Source organism: Schistocerca piceifrons, chromosome 5 (genome assembly GCF_021461385.2).
Source record: "Schistocerca piceifrons isolate TAMUIC-IGC-003096 chromosome 5, iqSchPice1.1, whole genome shotgun sequence".
NCBI classification, from domain to species: domain Eukaryota; kingdom Metazoa; phylum Arthropoda; class Insecta; order Orthoptera; family Acrididae; genus Schistocerca; species Schistocerca piceifrons.
The window spans coordinates 271370142-271387118 of NC_060142.1; the positions used below are offsets into that span (position 1 = coordinate 271370142).

Below are 16977 nucleotides of genomic sequence, written 5' to 3' on the forward strand. Positions count from 1 at the left end.
TCATGACAGGCTCAACTGTCTACTGACATATAGTATTGTTAGTCTAGCTTAATACTTATGCACGCGCTATTAACTAGAGCTCCTATTTTTGTTGAGTCTTGCTACTGTTGTTTAAGACGAAGGGATTTTTGTTTAGTTTTCTGGAAATGGCCGTCCAGTTCTCTGTAGATAGATATACTAATCCCAAATCATCTGTCTATGCACTATGACGAACTCGTCCTGGCTGCCTCCTATTCGCAACGGTACTTCTCGATTCAACCAATTGCAGGCTACAGGAAGTGCCACTCCTTGATGTTTGTGTGTGTCCAGTTGACAGAAATAGTACACTCTGTGTTCTCTATAAGATCAACAAATCAATATTGTATGAAAATTCTGTTAGATTTTTTTCGCTCTTTATCGATGAAGTATTTTATACCATAAATATATTTTCGTACGAAGTTTCCATTGTACATTGCATGTCCACACCAGACCAGTTGCATTTTTGGTTTTATGTGAAGCGAATAACATAAGTGAAGTGAGGACCGACTATTCCCGAATCATACTGTCTACAAAAATATATTTGCACTAGCACATTTCGTGTTTGTGTTGACGAATGTGGTCGTCACGTGACGCAGCGGAAAGACTTGTTGTAATGCATAAGTGCATAAAGCAAACATGAAATAAACTTTAGTTTACGATTTTTTTCTTCTATCGAGTGACGTGTGTGACAGGTATTCACCAATATTACAGTTCTGAAACTTACACGTCTTTTACTTGAGGGCCAGGACTGCGTCATTGCGGTTTTCCAGATCGATAAAGCTACTGCTGCGGGCAGTAATGGAGTGTTACTAAAAACTCCGGAAGCCTTTTTACATTTACCAATTTTGCACCGAAACACCGAAATGACGTTTGACTGGAGTTTATATTAGCTCCATGTTTTGATACTGATAGTTTGGTCTTTTCTGAAATGTCAGCAGAGTACTGTGCATGTTGTATAAATGTCGCGTCCTGGATAGTGGGTGTTGTCAGTTGGATCTCACGCCTTGGGGGGAATAGTCATTCGGTTAGATCATCAGCCTTTTGGGGCCAATGAATCAAACATATCACTGTAGAATACTCTCATAGCCTGTTGCGAGTCGGTAGGGACAGTGCTGTGCGGCGTAAGGACAGCGAAATTAAGTTTTACGGCTTACTTTGCGTTTTTAGTGTAATTTTCGAAGTCGATTAATTAATTTCTTTTACAGGATTTCTGTGGAACATGGATTCGTTCTGGGTTATACGATTAGTGGTATTAATCACGACTTCCCAGTGTCTTGCGCTAAGTAAGTATTAAAATACTAACCGATATGTTTATATGTAATGTCCTGAATTGCATGAAATGTGTAGGGCGTGTATGGAAACATTAGTGACAGATTGTAAAAAAATGTGGTACACACTGAAATGGAACACAATTTGGATTCCCCAGGGAATGAGTTCATTATGGTGTCAACGCGAAATTTCACATTGCAGTGCTGTTTGCAAATCTATTCCTGCAGATACCGCTTCGGTCAATAATTAATAATGTTAAATCCTGCCCCAACTTGGACGTTATTCATTCTGGAATATGTAAAGCGTTTGTGTGGCTAACTCACTGACGATTTCGGAAACAGGATTGTTTTAAGATGGGAGTTGCTGCTTCTTTCATTTAGTCTTATCGGGGACCAAACTTGTTCAGCTTTGTGTTTTCCCTCCCAGAACAGAAGCCACCCTTTTCCTCCAGTGGCCATTTCCAAAAAGTAACTTGGTTTCAGGTAAAGCACGGTTTCAACAGAGTCTGAAAGACTTTTTGATGGGCAACTCCAATTCTATAGATGGATATCTTAACAGAGACTGTTAAGCCAGCTTATGTAAAAATGTCTGCTAGATTTTAGTTTTGACAGCATTTGGTAACAATAGTCAAGATTAGTTACTTTTTGTATGATAAATTTATTAATAGTGCATAACAATGTTTCATTCTGACAGCGTGTTAATTCTGTAAATATTAGCTGTTCTAGTTTACCGCTTTTTATTCACTTATTTCGACAATCCCTGACAAATGATCAGGGTAGTAAGTATTACATTCAAAAGCTTTATGTTTTTATGTTATATTTTCTGACATCCCCACGAGAATCATCACATTTTTTGGGTCTATGGGATGAAAACTGAATCTATTCTAATGTAATCTATGGATCCACCTTACCTGCAGTTCATCATACTGTGCATCTGTTACAGAATTGTTACCCCAATATCCATTATAGCGCCTATCCTTCACTATCCAGGTGGTGTGACCATTTCTCTTGGGTCAGTAGATGGAAAGAGGCATTTCCCAATGTAATCTGTGTGCTCTCTCTGAATTTTGAAGACTCCAATTGGGCTGAAGGAATAAAAATGCATATGCCTTCATTTTCTTCCAGTTTTACAGTTAAACATATCCTGTTTAGTTTGTGCTTTGTGGCATACAAAACTCCAAAGCAGGCAGCTTGTTTGGTGTTGCAGCTTTACATTAACTTTTTATAGCTACTTGTCGTCTTTGTGGAATGATTTCTGGGTTGAAGTCTACATTTTGGTAAAGCTGCCCGTTTGTCTGGTGTTACTGTTTGATTAGGGCCCGTATGACAGTATGCCATGTATGATGCAAAAGAATTGTAGCGTCTGTGTAATAAAATATTTGTCATTATCTGTTTTAAATATTGCCCTGACTTTTATGTAATACGTAGAAAACTTTATATTTCATTATTAGCTGTGCAAAGTCACTTACTAGTCATCAATGAGCAGATTGTGTCAGTATTAAACTACTATAATATTGTAGTACAGCCTACAATTGATACCACAGCAACACTATAACTTTTACACATATGACAATATAAAGAAGAAATACACAGTGTATTTTAGAAACAGTAGTTGTAATTGCATAAATTAAGATGATAATCATTACATACAAAATAAGTTTGTAGTACAAAGCACAGTGACACACACACACCCAAAAGGGTCTTAAGAAAGTTGCTATCGACCCACAGACTATAAACACACAAAATAATGACGCATACAAATTCACATCCTAGCAACTAGCAGAAAAGAGCTTGAAACTCAAGAACACATTGACACTACATAGATAACAGACGTGTAGTAAGAGGATGAAAAACTTTTGGGAAGATATGAAGAAGAAAAGTGAAACATGGACGATAAATAGTTTGGACAAGAAGAGAATAGAAGCTTTTGAAATGTGGTGCTACAGAAGAATGCAGAAGATTAGATGGGTAGATCACATAACTAATGAGGAAGTATTGAATAGGATTGGGGAGAAGAGAAGTTTGTGGCACAACTTGACCAGAAGAAGGGATCGGTTGGTAGGACATGTTCTGAGGCATCAAGGGATCACCAATTTAGTATTGGAGGGCAGCGTGGAGGGTAAAAATCGTAGAGGGAGACCAAGAGATGAATACACTAAGCAGATTCAGAAGGATGTAGGTTGCAGTAAGTACTGGGAGATGAAAAAGCTTGCACAGGATAGAGTAGCATGGAGAGCTGCATCAAACCAGTCTCAGGACTGAAGACCACAACAACATGAAGAAGAAGAAGAAGGACTTAAACTAGACAACAGTTCCAGGCAGTTGCTTGTGGTTGGGTTTGAACTGGTGATCTGCAGCATGCCAGCCAGCAATATAACTGTTACCTCACACTACATATACCACCACAGCTCATGACAATGCTTCCTCTCCTAGAGAAGTAGTGACCCACTGTTTCAAAGCTTGGATCAGGATATTGTCAGTGGTACTCAGTATAGTGGCACTGGCAGATTCTTGCATTCTGGTCATGTTGTCACATCCCCTTCACTGTGGTGAGCATCGAAGCTTTGCGATCATCGTCTGGGTCTTCAATTTTCTTGAACCTCCCATCATCAACCTGTGCCTCTAGATGGTAATGGGGCTTCATACTGAGAGTGTAGATGACATCTCTATGCTTTTGTCTTCTTGATGAAAGGTCATAAAATCCTTGACTACATATATGGTGTCCAAGAAGTGAAGAAGGATACAATACAGGAACTTTTTCAATAGTCTCAGTTTCTCCACAGGCTTAAAAATCTGTACCAAGTCTTGTGGACTGTATCTCACTTGCCGATGCTTGTCATTAGCACTCTTTGCCTCTCCTGGGCATCCAAGGTCTGTTTGCGAGCAAGCTGCCTTGACTTTGTGGTTCCGGTGATGAGGCATTATCATCTGTTTCAAATGGGAACAGTGTATCCAATGTTGTTTTGGTGCCACAAACATGAAGCACGAAGAGTGGTGTGAAGTCTGTAGTCTCTTGCTTCAGTTTGTTATATGCGAATGCCATAACAGGCGTTGTTGTACCCCAGCCTCTCTGTTCAACAACAATGGACACAGAGAACATGTCTTCCAGTATGGATGGCAGGCAGGTTGTCATTCTGTGGGAGATAACACTATGTGAAATTACTTGTGATACTAATGTCAACTGAAAAACTTACCCATGATCAGAGATCACCAAAGGGGGTGCTGTGTGCTTTGAAATGATGTCTTTTTCAAGGAACTTTGTAATTTCTGGACCTGCAGTTGGCTTAGCTTTAGTGACAGTGTAGCAGGGTGAGGTAGTCAGTGCAGCCAATTATCCATTGATACCTATTTGTTGATTATGCCACACTGCACACATCACAGCTTGTTGCTATATTCTGAACATACAAATACTTGTAGTGAAGCAAATCTTGGGCACTAACATACTTTGCTGCTTTATTCCAGTCATTTAACATCCAAGCAGTGCATTTTAGATTAGCTGTTACATGTGCACAGGTGGGAGAGGGGGGTTAGTAGATCCTGATAAATAAGAAAAGACATGGATGACGCTCAAATGAAAAATGAATGGATTACATTAGAATACATTCAGGATCAGTATGGATGCGTATAGCTGAAGGTAGTAAAGCTTGTAAAAGTGCAGAGGGTTGCAATTTCCTGACTTCCTTCGTGAGTGGTGAGTTCCAGATTGAATATTTTGTTCTGCAGCAGCATGTGAAATGAAACTTCTTTGAAGTGTAGAAATTGGTGCCGAAAGTGAGCTCGAACGTAGGGAATAGCTGTCATGGGCATCATTGTACCATTTGAATGGCAAAGGATTGCATACAAAAAGAAGATATTGGTTTCAGTTCTAATGCAACAAGTAGTTATAATGTACTTGGAATTTTCCTTTATAAGAAATCTTTTCAGAGAACAGAACTCATTTTAGGCTTATTCTGGGTAATGATTTTACATTCAGGTTTGAGAGAACATAGGGGGAAAAATGTAGATGAAGGGGGAGAAATGGGTGTACTGCTGTTTTGATGCCCTCCTCCCAAATTTGTGTAGATTTGCTGATGTTGCCTTGCTAAGAATGTCTTTGAGAGCAAAACTGAATATTTAATTTTGGCCAGCAAATGCATTTTTCTCCATTTCCAGTTAGTGCTGATAATGCTTTCTTACGTCCTCTAAATGTAAGAAAATTAAAATTTATAGCTACCGAGTACAGTTATCAGTGCTCAATTGTGAATAACAAAAATATATTTTACTCAGGACTGCCTTGTTTGTGCCCTTTATGGGATTGTAGAACCATAGTGTTCGTGGAATTGTGTGTCTCAGTTGCTTGCTTAATATTAATAAGCTATAGAATATATTATATGTGTCTTGTTAAGTTAATCACCTAATGTACACAACAGCACATACATGTAGAGAAGTTATAAAATTGTTATATGATTTATCCACATGACAGAAAATCTTCAGCCGGTGGACATAGATGATGCCCCTCTTAGAAAATGGAAATGAAATTGTTAAAATGCCAAAATAGTTTCATTTATCATTTTTGAAGGAAGTAATTTTCTTCATCAAAGCTAGACAGAGAAAGGTGGTGTGTGTGTGTGTGTGTGTGTGTGTGTGTGTGTGTGTGTGTGTGTGTGTTGGCATTGACAAGATATGGTTTTATGGAGGATGAGTGATGGGAAAGATTGAATACCAGATATTCTTCCCATTCCTATTTAATTCGTAAATGCTTTAGCACCCATACAATTTGAGAGTTCTTTATCTGCTTTAATTTTCATACATTTTTTGACATATTAACTCCATATTTTCTTGATTTTTGGTACCTTTTATCTGGATTTACAAATAATCTTGAAGCATTTTCTCCAGTAGTTACCGTCACTATTCAAAGTTGCTGAACAGGTGAATAAGTTTAACTTCATCCATATAGCTGTGTGATTTTGGGCATGCATTCAGTCTGCTGCAGAAGTTTGTTGGAACATATTTTTCTGAGTCAAGTGGGCTAATTTGTAAATAGTTGTTCATACAGTTCAGAAAAGATAAACAGCATGGTCTGTATGCATTCAGACAGACAAAGGAAGAAAAAACCTTACCTATGTAGTATCAGATTGTATTAAATTTAGCGTACATTTGAAGTCAGGAAAATGTAAAAAACTTTTTTCTCGCCAAAAAAAAATTCTTCTCCTGAAGATATGGGCCACAGATGCATAAAACATTAAAATGCTCTGTTTATGGAATGTTTTGTTGCTCTTTTTATTTGAAAGATACTTTTCTGATTAAAGTACCCTCAGTTATTCTGTGCATCATGCATCAGTGGGAGACGGAATGGCTGCAGTCGCTCAAATTGACCACAATGGTATGGCGGACTTCATGTCAGCCTTGCCACTGGAAGGAGGTTCTACTAACTAGGCTGCGAATCGGACATAGCCTTCTAACACATGGCTTCCTCCTCCGGCAGTTTAAAGTTTGTGGCGTGCCACTTTCAGTTCAGCATATCGTGGCAATGTGTGCCCTATTTACTAATATTAGGGAGCTCTCAGTCTCAATGGAGATATGCCCACCATCCTCACTGATGCTGATTTCAGTGCTACAAGAGTAGTGAAATTTTGTGAGCTATCAGGCCTCATCCCTAAACTGGTGGGGAAGGGAGGCAGACTTTAATACTTTATAAACTGCTCCTCATGTGGGGACAGCCTTCTTCTCCACCCATGAGATTAGCATGCTGACTTTTTGTCAGGGCACTGATGACCGTGATGTCAAATGCCCCTCACCTCAAACCATCATCATCAGTTATTTTGCTGCACCAGTCCAATTTTTTAAAGGAGTTCAGTCCTCCCCTCATCCACCTCCACCCAAAAAATGCGTCCCAAAAATTGATTTGTTTAACTTTTGATCAGTTTTGTTCAGTACAGAATTTCCTGAAAAGGTGAAATCCCACTTTTAAGTTTAACAAGTTTTACAAACAACTGAAAATTTTTGTCATACATTAAACCAGTTTCTGTTGTCTTATTCTCATATATTGGACTCATGAAATCAAGGTCTAGTCTGTTCTGAAACAGTGTTTTAATACTTCTTAAAGATAGGCTACCTAATAGAGACGTATTTCAAACATACGAAAAGCTTTCAAAATGTATAAACATACAGGTTCCAAACAATAGCATTGTAGTGTACTACACTTATAACAGTAATGAGCAGACCACTGAACTTCATGTTTTTTCAGCTGAGTTGGTACCTTCCTTTGCTAATAAATGCTATTGAACTGGGGTACCAACTATCTTTAAAATATCACAAATTGGAAATGATTTCTGGTGGTATTGTTAATACAAATATATCCAACAGTTGGTCCATGTAGTAGCATATAGTTCATGATAATTTCATTTGATTCACAGCTGATATATATAACATGTGCAGTCCTCCAAGGAAGTACCACATACCAGAAACAAACAAGTCTTTCACTATACATCACATACTACTAACAACTTTTCATGTCGTAAGATTTGTGTGTCAAGGCTTGAAATAAGTTCTTCAAAGTTCCCACACCAGGTTCAAAATTTCTGCAATACACAGATATGTAGACATGTCTAGGTGGATATGGAACAACCCACTTAGACTAGTGTGTAAAATTTTGATCTTCCAACTGATATGTTAAATATTGCATCTTACACATCACAACAGTTTCTTTAATATCGTAGGCTATGGTTTTTTTTTTCACCGCTTTACTTCTGCAATGGTGTCTCTTTTGTGAGAACAGCCTCATGTATGACTGTGTCATATGAACATGTACTTTGGAGCAAGATGACCACAATAAGGATCTGGTTTTCTAACCACTCCTTTTGCAGTCCTCACATTTCTTGCATTGTCAGCATCGTGTATTTTGATGACAATGGAATGTGGAGGAAAACAAGTTTCTTTGAAAGGGTTATGGGATCACTCCAGGGCCGCTTTAAGGCCCAAGCGACACAAGCCACTGCTTGGGGTGCCAAGCTGAAAGGGGCACCATAGACAACTGTAAAATTTCTATAGAGGAGTTACCACAGTTAGCAGTGGTCATTTCGGGTGCTAAGTCGCTGTTGTGGAAAAATGTTTTTTTGAAACCAGCCCTGGATAACTCGACAGTTAACAATTTCCAAATTTCTTTTATCATTTTTATTCTACGACATTGGTCCAAGAGCTGCTTAAGAAAATTATAATAAAATAAAAATAGATAGCAGCAGCAAAAGAACATACACATACAGTTGGAACGTCGCATAGTGAGCATAATTCGTTTCAGAATCTTTCTCATAGCGTGAAACACTTGTTAAGCGAAACAATTTATCCTATATAAATAAATGTAAAATAAGATAATGCATTCCATTCAGAAAAGGTACTAAAAGTTTTATCATATTTATGCCATGTATTCAAAGAAAATTATACATGCACTATTATGTACTTTATTATTCATAATACGTAACTAATTCTTTTTTTATTAGGAAGCTTGAGCAAGCAGTAAAGGAAACAAAAGAAAAATTTGGAGTAGGTATTAAAATCCAGGGAGAAGAAATAAAAACTTTGAGGTTCGCCAATGACATTGTAATTCTGTCAGAGACAGCAAAGGACTTGGAAGAGCAGTTGAACGGAATGGACAGTGTCTTGAAAGGAGGATATAAGATGAACATCAACAAAAGCAAAACAAGGATAATGGAATGTAGTCGAATTAAGTCGGGTGATGCTGTGGGAATTAGATTAGGAAATGAGACACTTAAAGTAGTAAAGGAGTTTTGCTATTTGGGGAGAAAAATAACTGATTATGGTCAAAGTAGAGAGGATATAAAATATAGACTGGCAATGGCAAGGAAAGCTTTTCTGAAGAAGAGAAATTTGTTAACATCGAGTATAGGTTTAAGCATCAGGAAGTCGTTTCTGAAAGTATTTGTACGGAGTGTAGCCATGTATGGAAGTGAAACATGGAGAATAAATAGTTTGAGCAAGAAGAGAATAGAAGCTTTTGAAATGTGGTGCTACAGAAGAATGTTGAAGATTAGGTGGGTAGATCACGTAACTAATGAGGAGGTATTGAATAGGATTGGGGAGAAGAGAAGTTTGTGGCACAACTTGACTAGAAGAAGGGATCGGTTGGTAGGACATGTCCTGAGGCATCAAGGGATCACAAATTTAGCATTGGAGGGCAGCGTGGAGGGCAAAAATCATAGAGGGAGACCAAGAGATGAATGCACTAAGCAGATTCAGAACGATGTAGGTTGCAGTAGGTACTGGGAGATGAAGAAGCTTGCACAGGATAGATTAGCTGCATCAAACCAGTCTCAGGACTGAAGACCACAACAACAACAAGCAACCTATACTCATTTGTTGCTGCAGATGGTTTAACACTTGGCAAAAATGCGACACAGCATTATCGTCAAATAAATTTGTACCAACCATAGTCATTGCTTTATTGGGGTTATGATTTTCAGTGATGACGCAACCGATTCCCATTCTTTCAGCATTTCTCTTATTGCACTGGAAGATTGCTGCTTTACTGTTACTGCCTGCTCCTCCTCTCCACAACTTCCTACTGTGAAAAACACTGCACCTCCATAAGCTCTTTGGTGGTCATTTGTTGGCTGAGATCTCCCACAAGCTCATCAATCTCATTGTTATCCACTTCTAGTTCCATGCTCTTGGCCAAAGACAAAATCTATTTCACTACTGGCTCCACAGGTACTTATTCAAATGCCTCAGAGTCAAATTCAATAACGCAGTCCAGCCAAAGCTGCTTCCAAGCAGAAGTGAGAGTTCTCTTGGTAACCCTCTTCCCTCGCCATATCTATCATCGCGATGCAGGCAACAATGTTGAAGTGAAATTTCCAAAACTCTCTGAGAGTGAGATTGGTAGCCTCAGTCAACTCAAAGTAATGCTCAAAAAATGCCTTAGTGAAGAGCTTCTTAAAGTTAGAAGTAATCTGCTAATCCATAGGCTGGAGTAACGGAATGGTGTTGGGACGTAGAAATTGGATCTTGATGAATTGAAATTCTTCAAAGAAGTGTTCTTGTAGTCCAGGAGAATGGGCAGGAGCATTGTCCATTACAAGCAAGACATGGAGTGGCAGATTCATCTCAAGCATATATATATATATATATATATATATATATATATATATATAAAACAAAGATGATGTGACTTACCAAATGAAAGTGCTGGCAGATCGACAGACACACAAAATTCAAGCTTTCGCAACAAACTGTTGCCTCATCAGGAAAGAGGGAAGGAGAGGGAAAGACGAAAGGATGTGGGTTTTAAGGGAGAGGGTAAGGAGTCATTCCAATCCCGGGAGCGAAAAGACTTACCTTACACTTATACAGACACAAGCAGACATATTTAAAGACAAAGAGTTTGGGCAGAGATGTCAGTCGAGGCAGAAGTGCAGAGGCAAAGATGTTGTTGAATGACAGGTGAGGTATGAGTGGCGGCAACTTGAAATTAGCGGAGATTGAGGCCTGGTGGATAACGGGAAGAGAGGATATATTGAAGAGCAAGTTCCCATCTCCGGAGTTCTGACAGGTTGGTGTTAGTGGGAAGTATCCAGATAACCCGGACGGTGTAACACTGTGCCAAGATGTGCTGGCCGTGCACCAAGGCATGTTTAGCCACAGGGTGATCCTCATTACCAACAAACACTGTCTGCCTGTGTCCATTCATGCGAATGGACAGTTTGTTGCTGGTCATTCCCACATAGAATGCGTCACAGTGTAGGCAGGTCCGTTGGTAGATCACGTGGGTGCTTTCACACGTGGCTCTGCCTTTGATCGTGTACACCTTCCGGGTTACAGGACTGGAGTAGGTGGTGGTGGGAGGGTGCATGGGACAGGTTTTACACCGGGGGCGGTTACAAGGGTAGGAGCCAGAGGGTAGGGAAGGTGGTTTGGGGATTTCATAGGGATGAAATAAGAGGTTACGAAGGTTAGGTGGACGGCGGAAAGACACTCTTGGTGGAGTGGGGAGGATTTCATGAAGGATGGATCTCATTTCAGGGCAGGATTTGAGGAAGTCGTATCCCTGCTGGAGAGCCACATTCAGAATCTGATCCAGTCCCGGAAAGTATCCTGTCACAAGTGGGGCACTTTTGTGGTTCTTCTGTGGGAGGTTCTGGGTTTGAGAGGATGAGGAAGTGGCTCTGGTTATTTGCTTCTGTACCAGGTCGGGAGGGTAGTTGCGGGATGCGAAAGCTGTTGTCAGGTTGTTGGTGTAATGCTTCAGGGATTCCGGACTGGAGCAGATTCGTTTGCCACGAAGACCTAGGCTGTAGGGAAGGGACCGTTTGATGTGGAATGGGTGGCAGCTGTCGTAATGGAGGTACTGTTGCTTGTTGGTGGGTTTGATGTGGACGGATGTGTGAAGCTGGCCATTGGACAGGTGGAGGTCAACATCAAGGAAAGTGGCATGGGATTTGGAGTAGGACCAGGTGAATCTGATGGAACCAAAGGAGTTGAGGTTGGAGAGGAAATTCTGGAGTTCTTCTTCACTGTGAGTCCAGATCATGAAGATGTCATCAATAAATCTGTACCAAACTTTGAGTTGGCAGGCCTGGGTAACCAAGAAGGCTTCCTCTAAGCGACCCATGAATAGGTTGGCGTACGAGGGGGCCATCCTGGTACTCATGGCTGTTCCCTTTAATTGTTGGTATGTCTGGCCTTCAAAAGTGAAGAAGTTGTGGGTCAGGATGAAGCTGGCTAAGGTAATGAGGAAAGAGGTTTTAGGTACGGTGGCAGGTGATTGGCGTGAAAGGAAGTGCTCCATCGCAGCGAGGCCCTGGACGTGCGGGATATTTGTGCATAAGGAAGTGGCATCAATGGTTACAAGGATGGTTTCTGGGGGTAACGGATTGGGTAAGGATTCCAGGCGTTCGAGAAAGTGGTTGGTGTCTTTGATGAAGGATGGGAGACTGCACGTAATGGGTTGAAGGTGTTGATCTACGTAGGCAGAGATACGTTCTGTGGGGGCTTGGTAACCAGCTACAATGGGGCGGCCGGGATGATTGGGTTTGTGAATTTTAGGAAGAAGGTAGGGGTGCGGGATGTCGGTGGGGTCAGGAGGTTGATGGAGTCAGGTGAAAGGTTTTGTAGGGGGCCTAAGGTTCTGAGGATTCCTTGAAGCTCCGCCTGGACATCAGGAATGGGATCACCTTGGCAAACTTTGTATGTGGTGTTGGCTGAAAGCTGACGCAGTCCCTCAGCCACATACTCCCGACGATCAAGTACCACGGTCGTGGAGCCCTTGTCCGCCGGAAGAATGACGATGGACCGGTCAGCCTTCAGTTCACGGATAGCCTGGGCTTCAGCAGTGGTGATGTTGGGAGTAGGATTAAGGTTTTTTAAGAAGGATTGAGAGGCAAGGCTGGAAGTCAGAAATTCCTGGAAGGTTTGAAGAGGGTGATTTTGAGGAAGAGGAGGTGGGTCCCGCTGTGACGGAGGATGGAACTGTTCCAGGCAGGGTTCAATTTGGATAGTGTCTTGAGGAGTTGGATCATTAGGGGTAGGATTAGGATCATTTTTCTTCGTGGCAAAGTGATATATATATATGTATATCACGTGTCACTCAATCCTTGTTGCTGGACCTCCACATCACATTTAACCTGCTCTTTTGGACTTTACATTTCTTGAAGGCTCATGGAGTTTCTGAGTGGTACACAAGCAGTGGTTTAATTTTCAAGTCGCCACCTGCATTGGCACGGAATAGCAGTATGCTATGGTCTTTCTTTGGCTTGTGACCAGGCATTGCATTCTCCTCTGTTGTTATAAAGGTACACTTTGGCATCTTTTTCCAGAATAGACACATCTCATCACAATTAAAAACCTGATGCAGCAGATAACCCTCAGAATCTATGAGCATCTTGAAGTGGCTTATGAAGTTCTCTGCTACTTTTGTGTCGGAGCTTATTGCATGGCAATGTCACACAACACTGTGGATGCCGGTTCTTCTCTTAAACTTGTCAAACCACCCACGACTTCCCTCAAACACTTCTTCAGCCACTGATGATCCTGGCATCTTCTTAACAAGTTCGGCAGAAATCATTCTCGCCTTCTCACAAATGAAGTTCTCATTAATGGGTCACCTTGCAGTTGCTTTTCTTTTATACATATAAGGAGCAACCTTTTGACATCATCCAGATTACGAAACCGTTGCTTAGATACTCTTGTCACTCTCTTTGATGCACCTATCTCCTCAGTCTTGTCCTTGAGAATAATGCAAGTAGTTGATGTAGACCAATTGTGCGTGCTAAATCAGCAACGCTTTCGTCATGTTAGCATTTTTCAATAATTTTACGTTTCATTTCTAAAGTCATTTTCTGTTTCATATGGTTGTCGTCTTGCGGCTTTTATCTTTGGAGACATTTCTAAGAAAGTTATTAAAATTTGCACACAGAAATCACTGTGTGAACACAAGAAAAATGTGTGATAATAAGCTGCACTAAGATGGTAGCAGAAAGAGTGCTAAAGCCGGACTGCAGTACATATGTTTTGCATGTTATGCGAATTTCGCTTTATGGGAGGTGCTTGTGAAGCGATGTTCCACTGTATTTACAAACCCAGGGTATAATTTTAATCAGGAAAAGTCATCTTGCAAATAAAATATAATGCATGTAATATTTTGAACTGTTTCAGACGTAGAATATGTTAACATTTTACCAAAAATTGCACATGAAATTTTTCAATTGAGGTGCCAGCATTTTGTGGCTGTATCTTGAGCCATGAATTTTTTGACAAAACAAAAAAAATTGCAGTTACTATTGGTTTCTATGTCTTAAGTTTACTGCAATGAATTAGAGTGTTTTACACCAGGTGTGTTTTGCTTAGGTGTGTTTTGCTTTTATTTACAAAGTATCTTCTGTAGTAATTCTGGAAATATGGGTACATGATACTGGTTGTTTTTACATTTTGGTTTTTATAGATTAAAAACAGTGTTTCTTTATGAAGCTGGTGTGCAATTTACTTGTGGTGTTTCAGCCTCTTGTTCACATATTCTGCAAATGACAGCTTTTCGTTCATTGTTAGCGAAGGCTGAGGTTGAAAAAAAGCTTGTACTCACATTTGTCAATTTTTCAGTGGTTTTGAAAGTATTTTTTCTTATGTTACATTGGCATTTTTTCCACTTCACATTCCTTTAGAAATATAATTGCAGTTACCGTACATATCTTCCTCATTCAGCACAGTGTTTATCTCAGTACATTTGTTTTTCTGGATAGTTGTGAGCATTGTCAACCTTTGACAGGAATTTGTTTGTATGTATGTATATAAGTGTGTGTGTGTGGGGGGGGGGGGGGGGGGGTTGTTTCTTGTGCTGAGTGTGAAACACATGTAAGTGCAGTTCTGTTTCTAAACGAGGGGAAATGGAAATAACACCAGTGCTCAGAATGATCACACAAGATGGATTGTAACAGCTGCTGCAGAAAGTGGCTGCGCAAACGAACATAAAAAACAAATGTAAATAAGTTGTACACAACTGCAACCAGTCACTTTTTTTCAATAATAATGCTTTATTACATGAACCGGTTTTCGAATCCTTTCAGGTTCATCTAAGTTTACATTGCCGAAATTTGCGCATTGTTCTAATTACCTGGTGTGGTATCAACAGATTATGCTTATCCATTACGGATATTTTAGAACCGTGACTGTGTGTTTCTTACTTTGTCCTGAATTTTGTAAAATTCTCCTTCCAAATCTGTACACTGCAAGCCACTTTGCAGTTTTAGGCAAGAATATCTGACAGTGTGAAGTAAGTGCCTCCTTTTGGAATTGATGTGTTCTGTACCAAACAAACCTGTACACAGCAACACATCTAAATGATTCCATATACACGTAACATTCATCCAGTGTAATGTATATATTCTGCTAAACTAGGCTCAGGAGTCGGAAACTGCAAGTAAATGTTTTTAATCTCTGAACTCCTTATTTAAATAGGTTTTCATTGGGAAATTGAAGACCGCATAAGGGATCTTAAAAATTTCACTGTAAAAACAAGTTACACCATGATTTAAAAGATTTCTTTTGTTCTCAGATATTAGGTAAGTAAATGACAAATCGATTTTACTAGAAGACAGTTGCCCAACACATATGCATGTTGTCATAAACAGCAGTTGAGAAAAGGATATTCTTTTCTATGATCAGATGTTTTTAGAAACATAACATATAAAGCAAGAAGTTATATTTTTCCCAATTGGAATTTCACTGCCTAGCTATTTTCGTGATTACCAAAAAAAGTATGCATTTTCATCCTCTTAGACAATGCAAATACATAATGAAAACAGTGACAAAAATGTTGAGTTTAAAGTGTTAAAAAATTATAATGTATCTATTTACTGTTGTTTTAAATTAAGTATTAACACAATAAATACATTTAACATTGTAAACTGTGTTTTATTCCAGTCCAGTCCCCACCACAAATCATTAAACAACCGCCAACAGATGAGCTACTATTTCAGGTAGCTCAACAACAAAATGAAAATGATAAGCCTTTCATCATAGAGTGTGAAGCTGAAGGTGAACCAGCACCTAAGTAAGTCTGCACATTGTACTTTCCACTTTTGTCTCTTTCGTTTCCTTCCCTTCCCATCTTTCATCCACCCTTTTGCGTTAAACCTACTTGTAGCCATATTGTATGATATAAGTATTTCACACAAGGTGGGTGACAATTTCATCGCTTGGTTGTAAATACCAATGTTCATAACTAATTCTAGGTGTATAGGGTATATCAAAAAGAATCACCTGATTTAAAATGTGCGTGAACAATGTAGTGTTGGAAAGAGCAAACTCTCAAGTTTTACATAGTTCCCACTCGGCAGCAGCACTGTGTGCCCACTTCAGTTCTAGTAAAAATGGTGTCGGGACAACAGAAAACATTTAATGTTCATTTTGTGCAGTGTGGGTCAGTAATAGCTTTCAGCATGACTTTCGTACTAGGTATGGTGGGATCCTCCTACAGTAGAGAGCATTAAACGATGGCATGAACAATTCTGAGAAACAGGTTGTTTGTGTAAAGGCAAATCACCGAACCATCCCCGAGTGTCTGATGCAGACGTTGAATGCATCTGACATAGTTTCACAAGGACTCTGCAGAAATCTGGTCATCGTGTAGCTAGTCACCTACAATGCCCCCCAAATGTCCGTCTGCGTTGATGTTTACAGATCAAACCATACAAAATTCCGCTATTGCAAGCTCTTCATGAAGGTGACAAACAGCAACATGTGGAGTTCCGTAATTTCATTCTTGGCAAGATGGAGGATGATAGTTTTCTTCCGTGCTTAGTGTTTAGTGAGCAAGCAACATTCCATTTAAAGGGAAAGGTGAACCATCATAATGTGAGAATATGGGGTACGGAACAATCACGTGAAGTTGTACAACATGAGAGGGACTTTCCAAAATTTAATGTGTTTTGTGCAGTTTCAGGGCAAAAAGTGCGTGGTCCAGTTTTCTTTGCCGACAACACATATCTGGATACACTTGAGAACCTTTTCCCACAGTTCGCGACTGATTCAAACGACTTCATTTGCCGACGGTATGGGGCACCACCACACTGGCATGTGGAAGCGCAGGAATTTTTAAATCAAACGATTATTGAATGCTGGATTGGTCACACTGGACCAAATGATTCACCCCTACATTGCTGGCCCGCAAGGTCACCAGAGCTGGCTGTATGTGATTTTTTTTTTT

At 39.9% G+C, this 16977-nt stretch overlaps 1 protein-coding gene across 4 annotated transcripts in view; it reads left to right on the forward strand.

The window, feature by feature from the left end:
* The first annotated feature begins 248 nt into the window (after positions 1–248).
* LOC124797891 (neuroglian) overlaps positions 249–16977 on the forward strand; it is a 102401-nt gene continuing 85672 nt past the window's right edge. The window contains exons 1-3 of one of the 4 annotated variants that reach the window (XM_047261002.1): positions 249–361; positions 1224–1301; positions 15693–15822. In XM_047261002.1, the coding sequence (XP_047116958.1) occupies positions 1238–1301; positions 15693–15822 (194 nt within the window). In that variant the 5' untranslated portion in view covers positions 249–361; positions 1224–1237. Of the gene's footprint in view, positions 362–518; positions 711–754; positions 1140–1223; positions 1302–15692; positions 15823–16977 lie in introns of those variants that run through there. The other 3 variants (XM_047261000.1, XM_047261003.1, XM_047261001.1) reach the window with 3 other exon arrangements.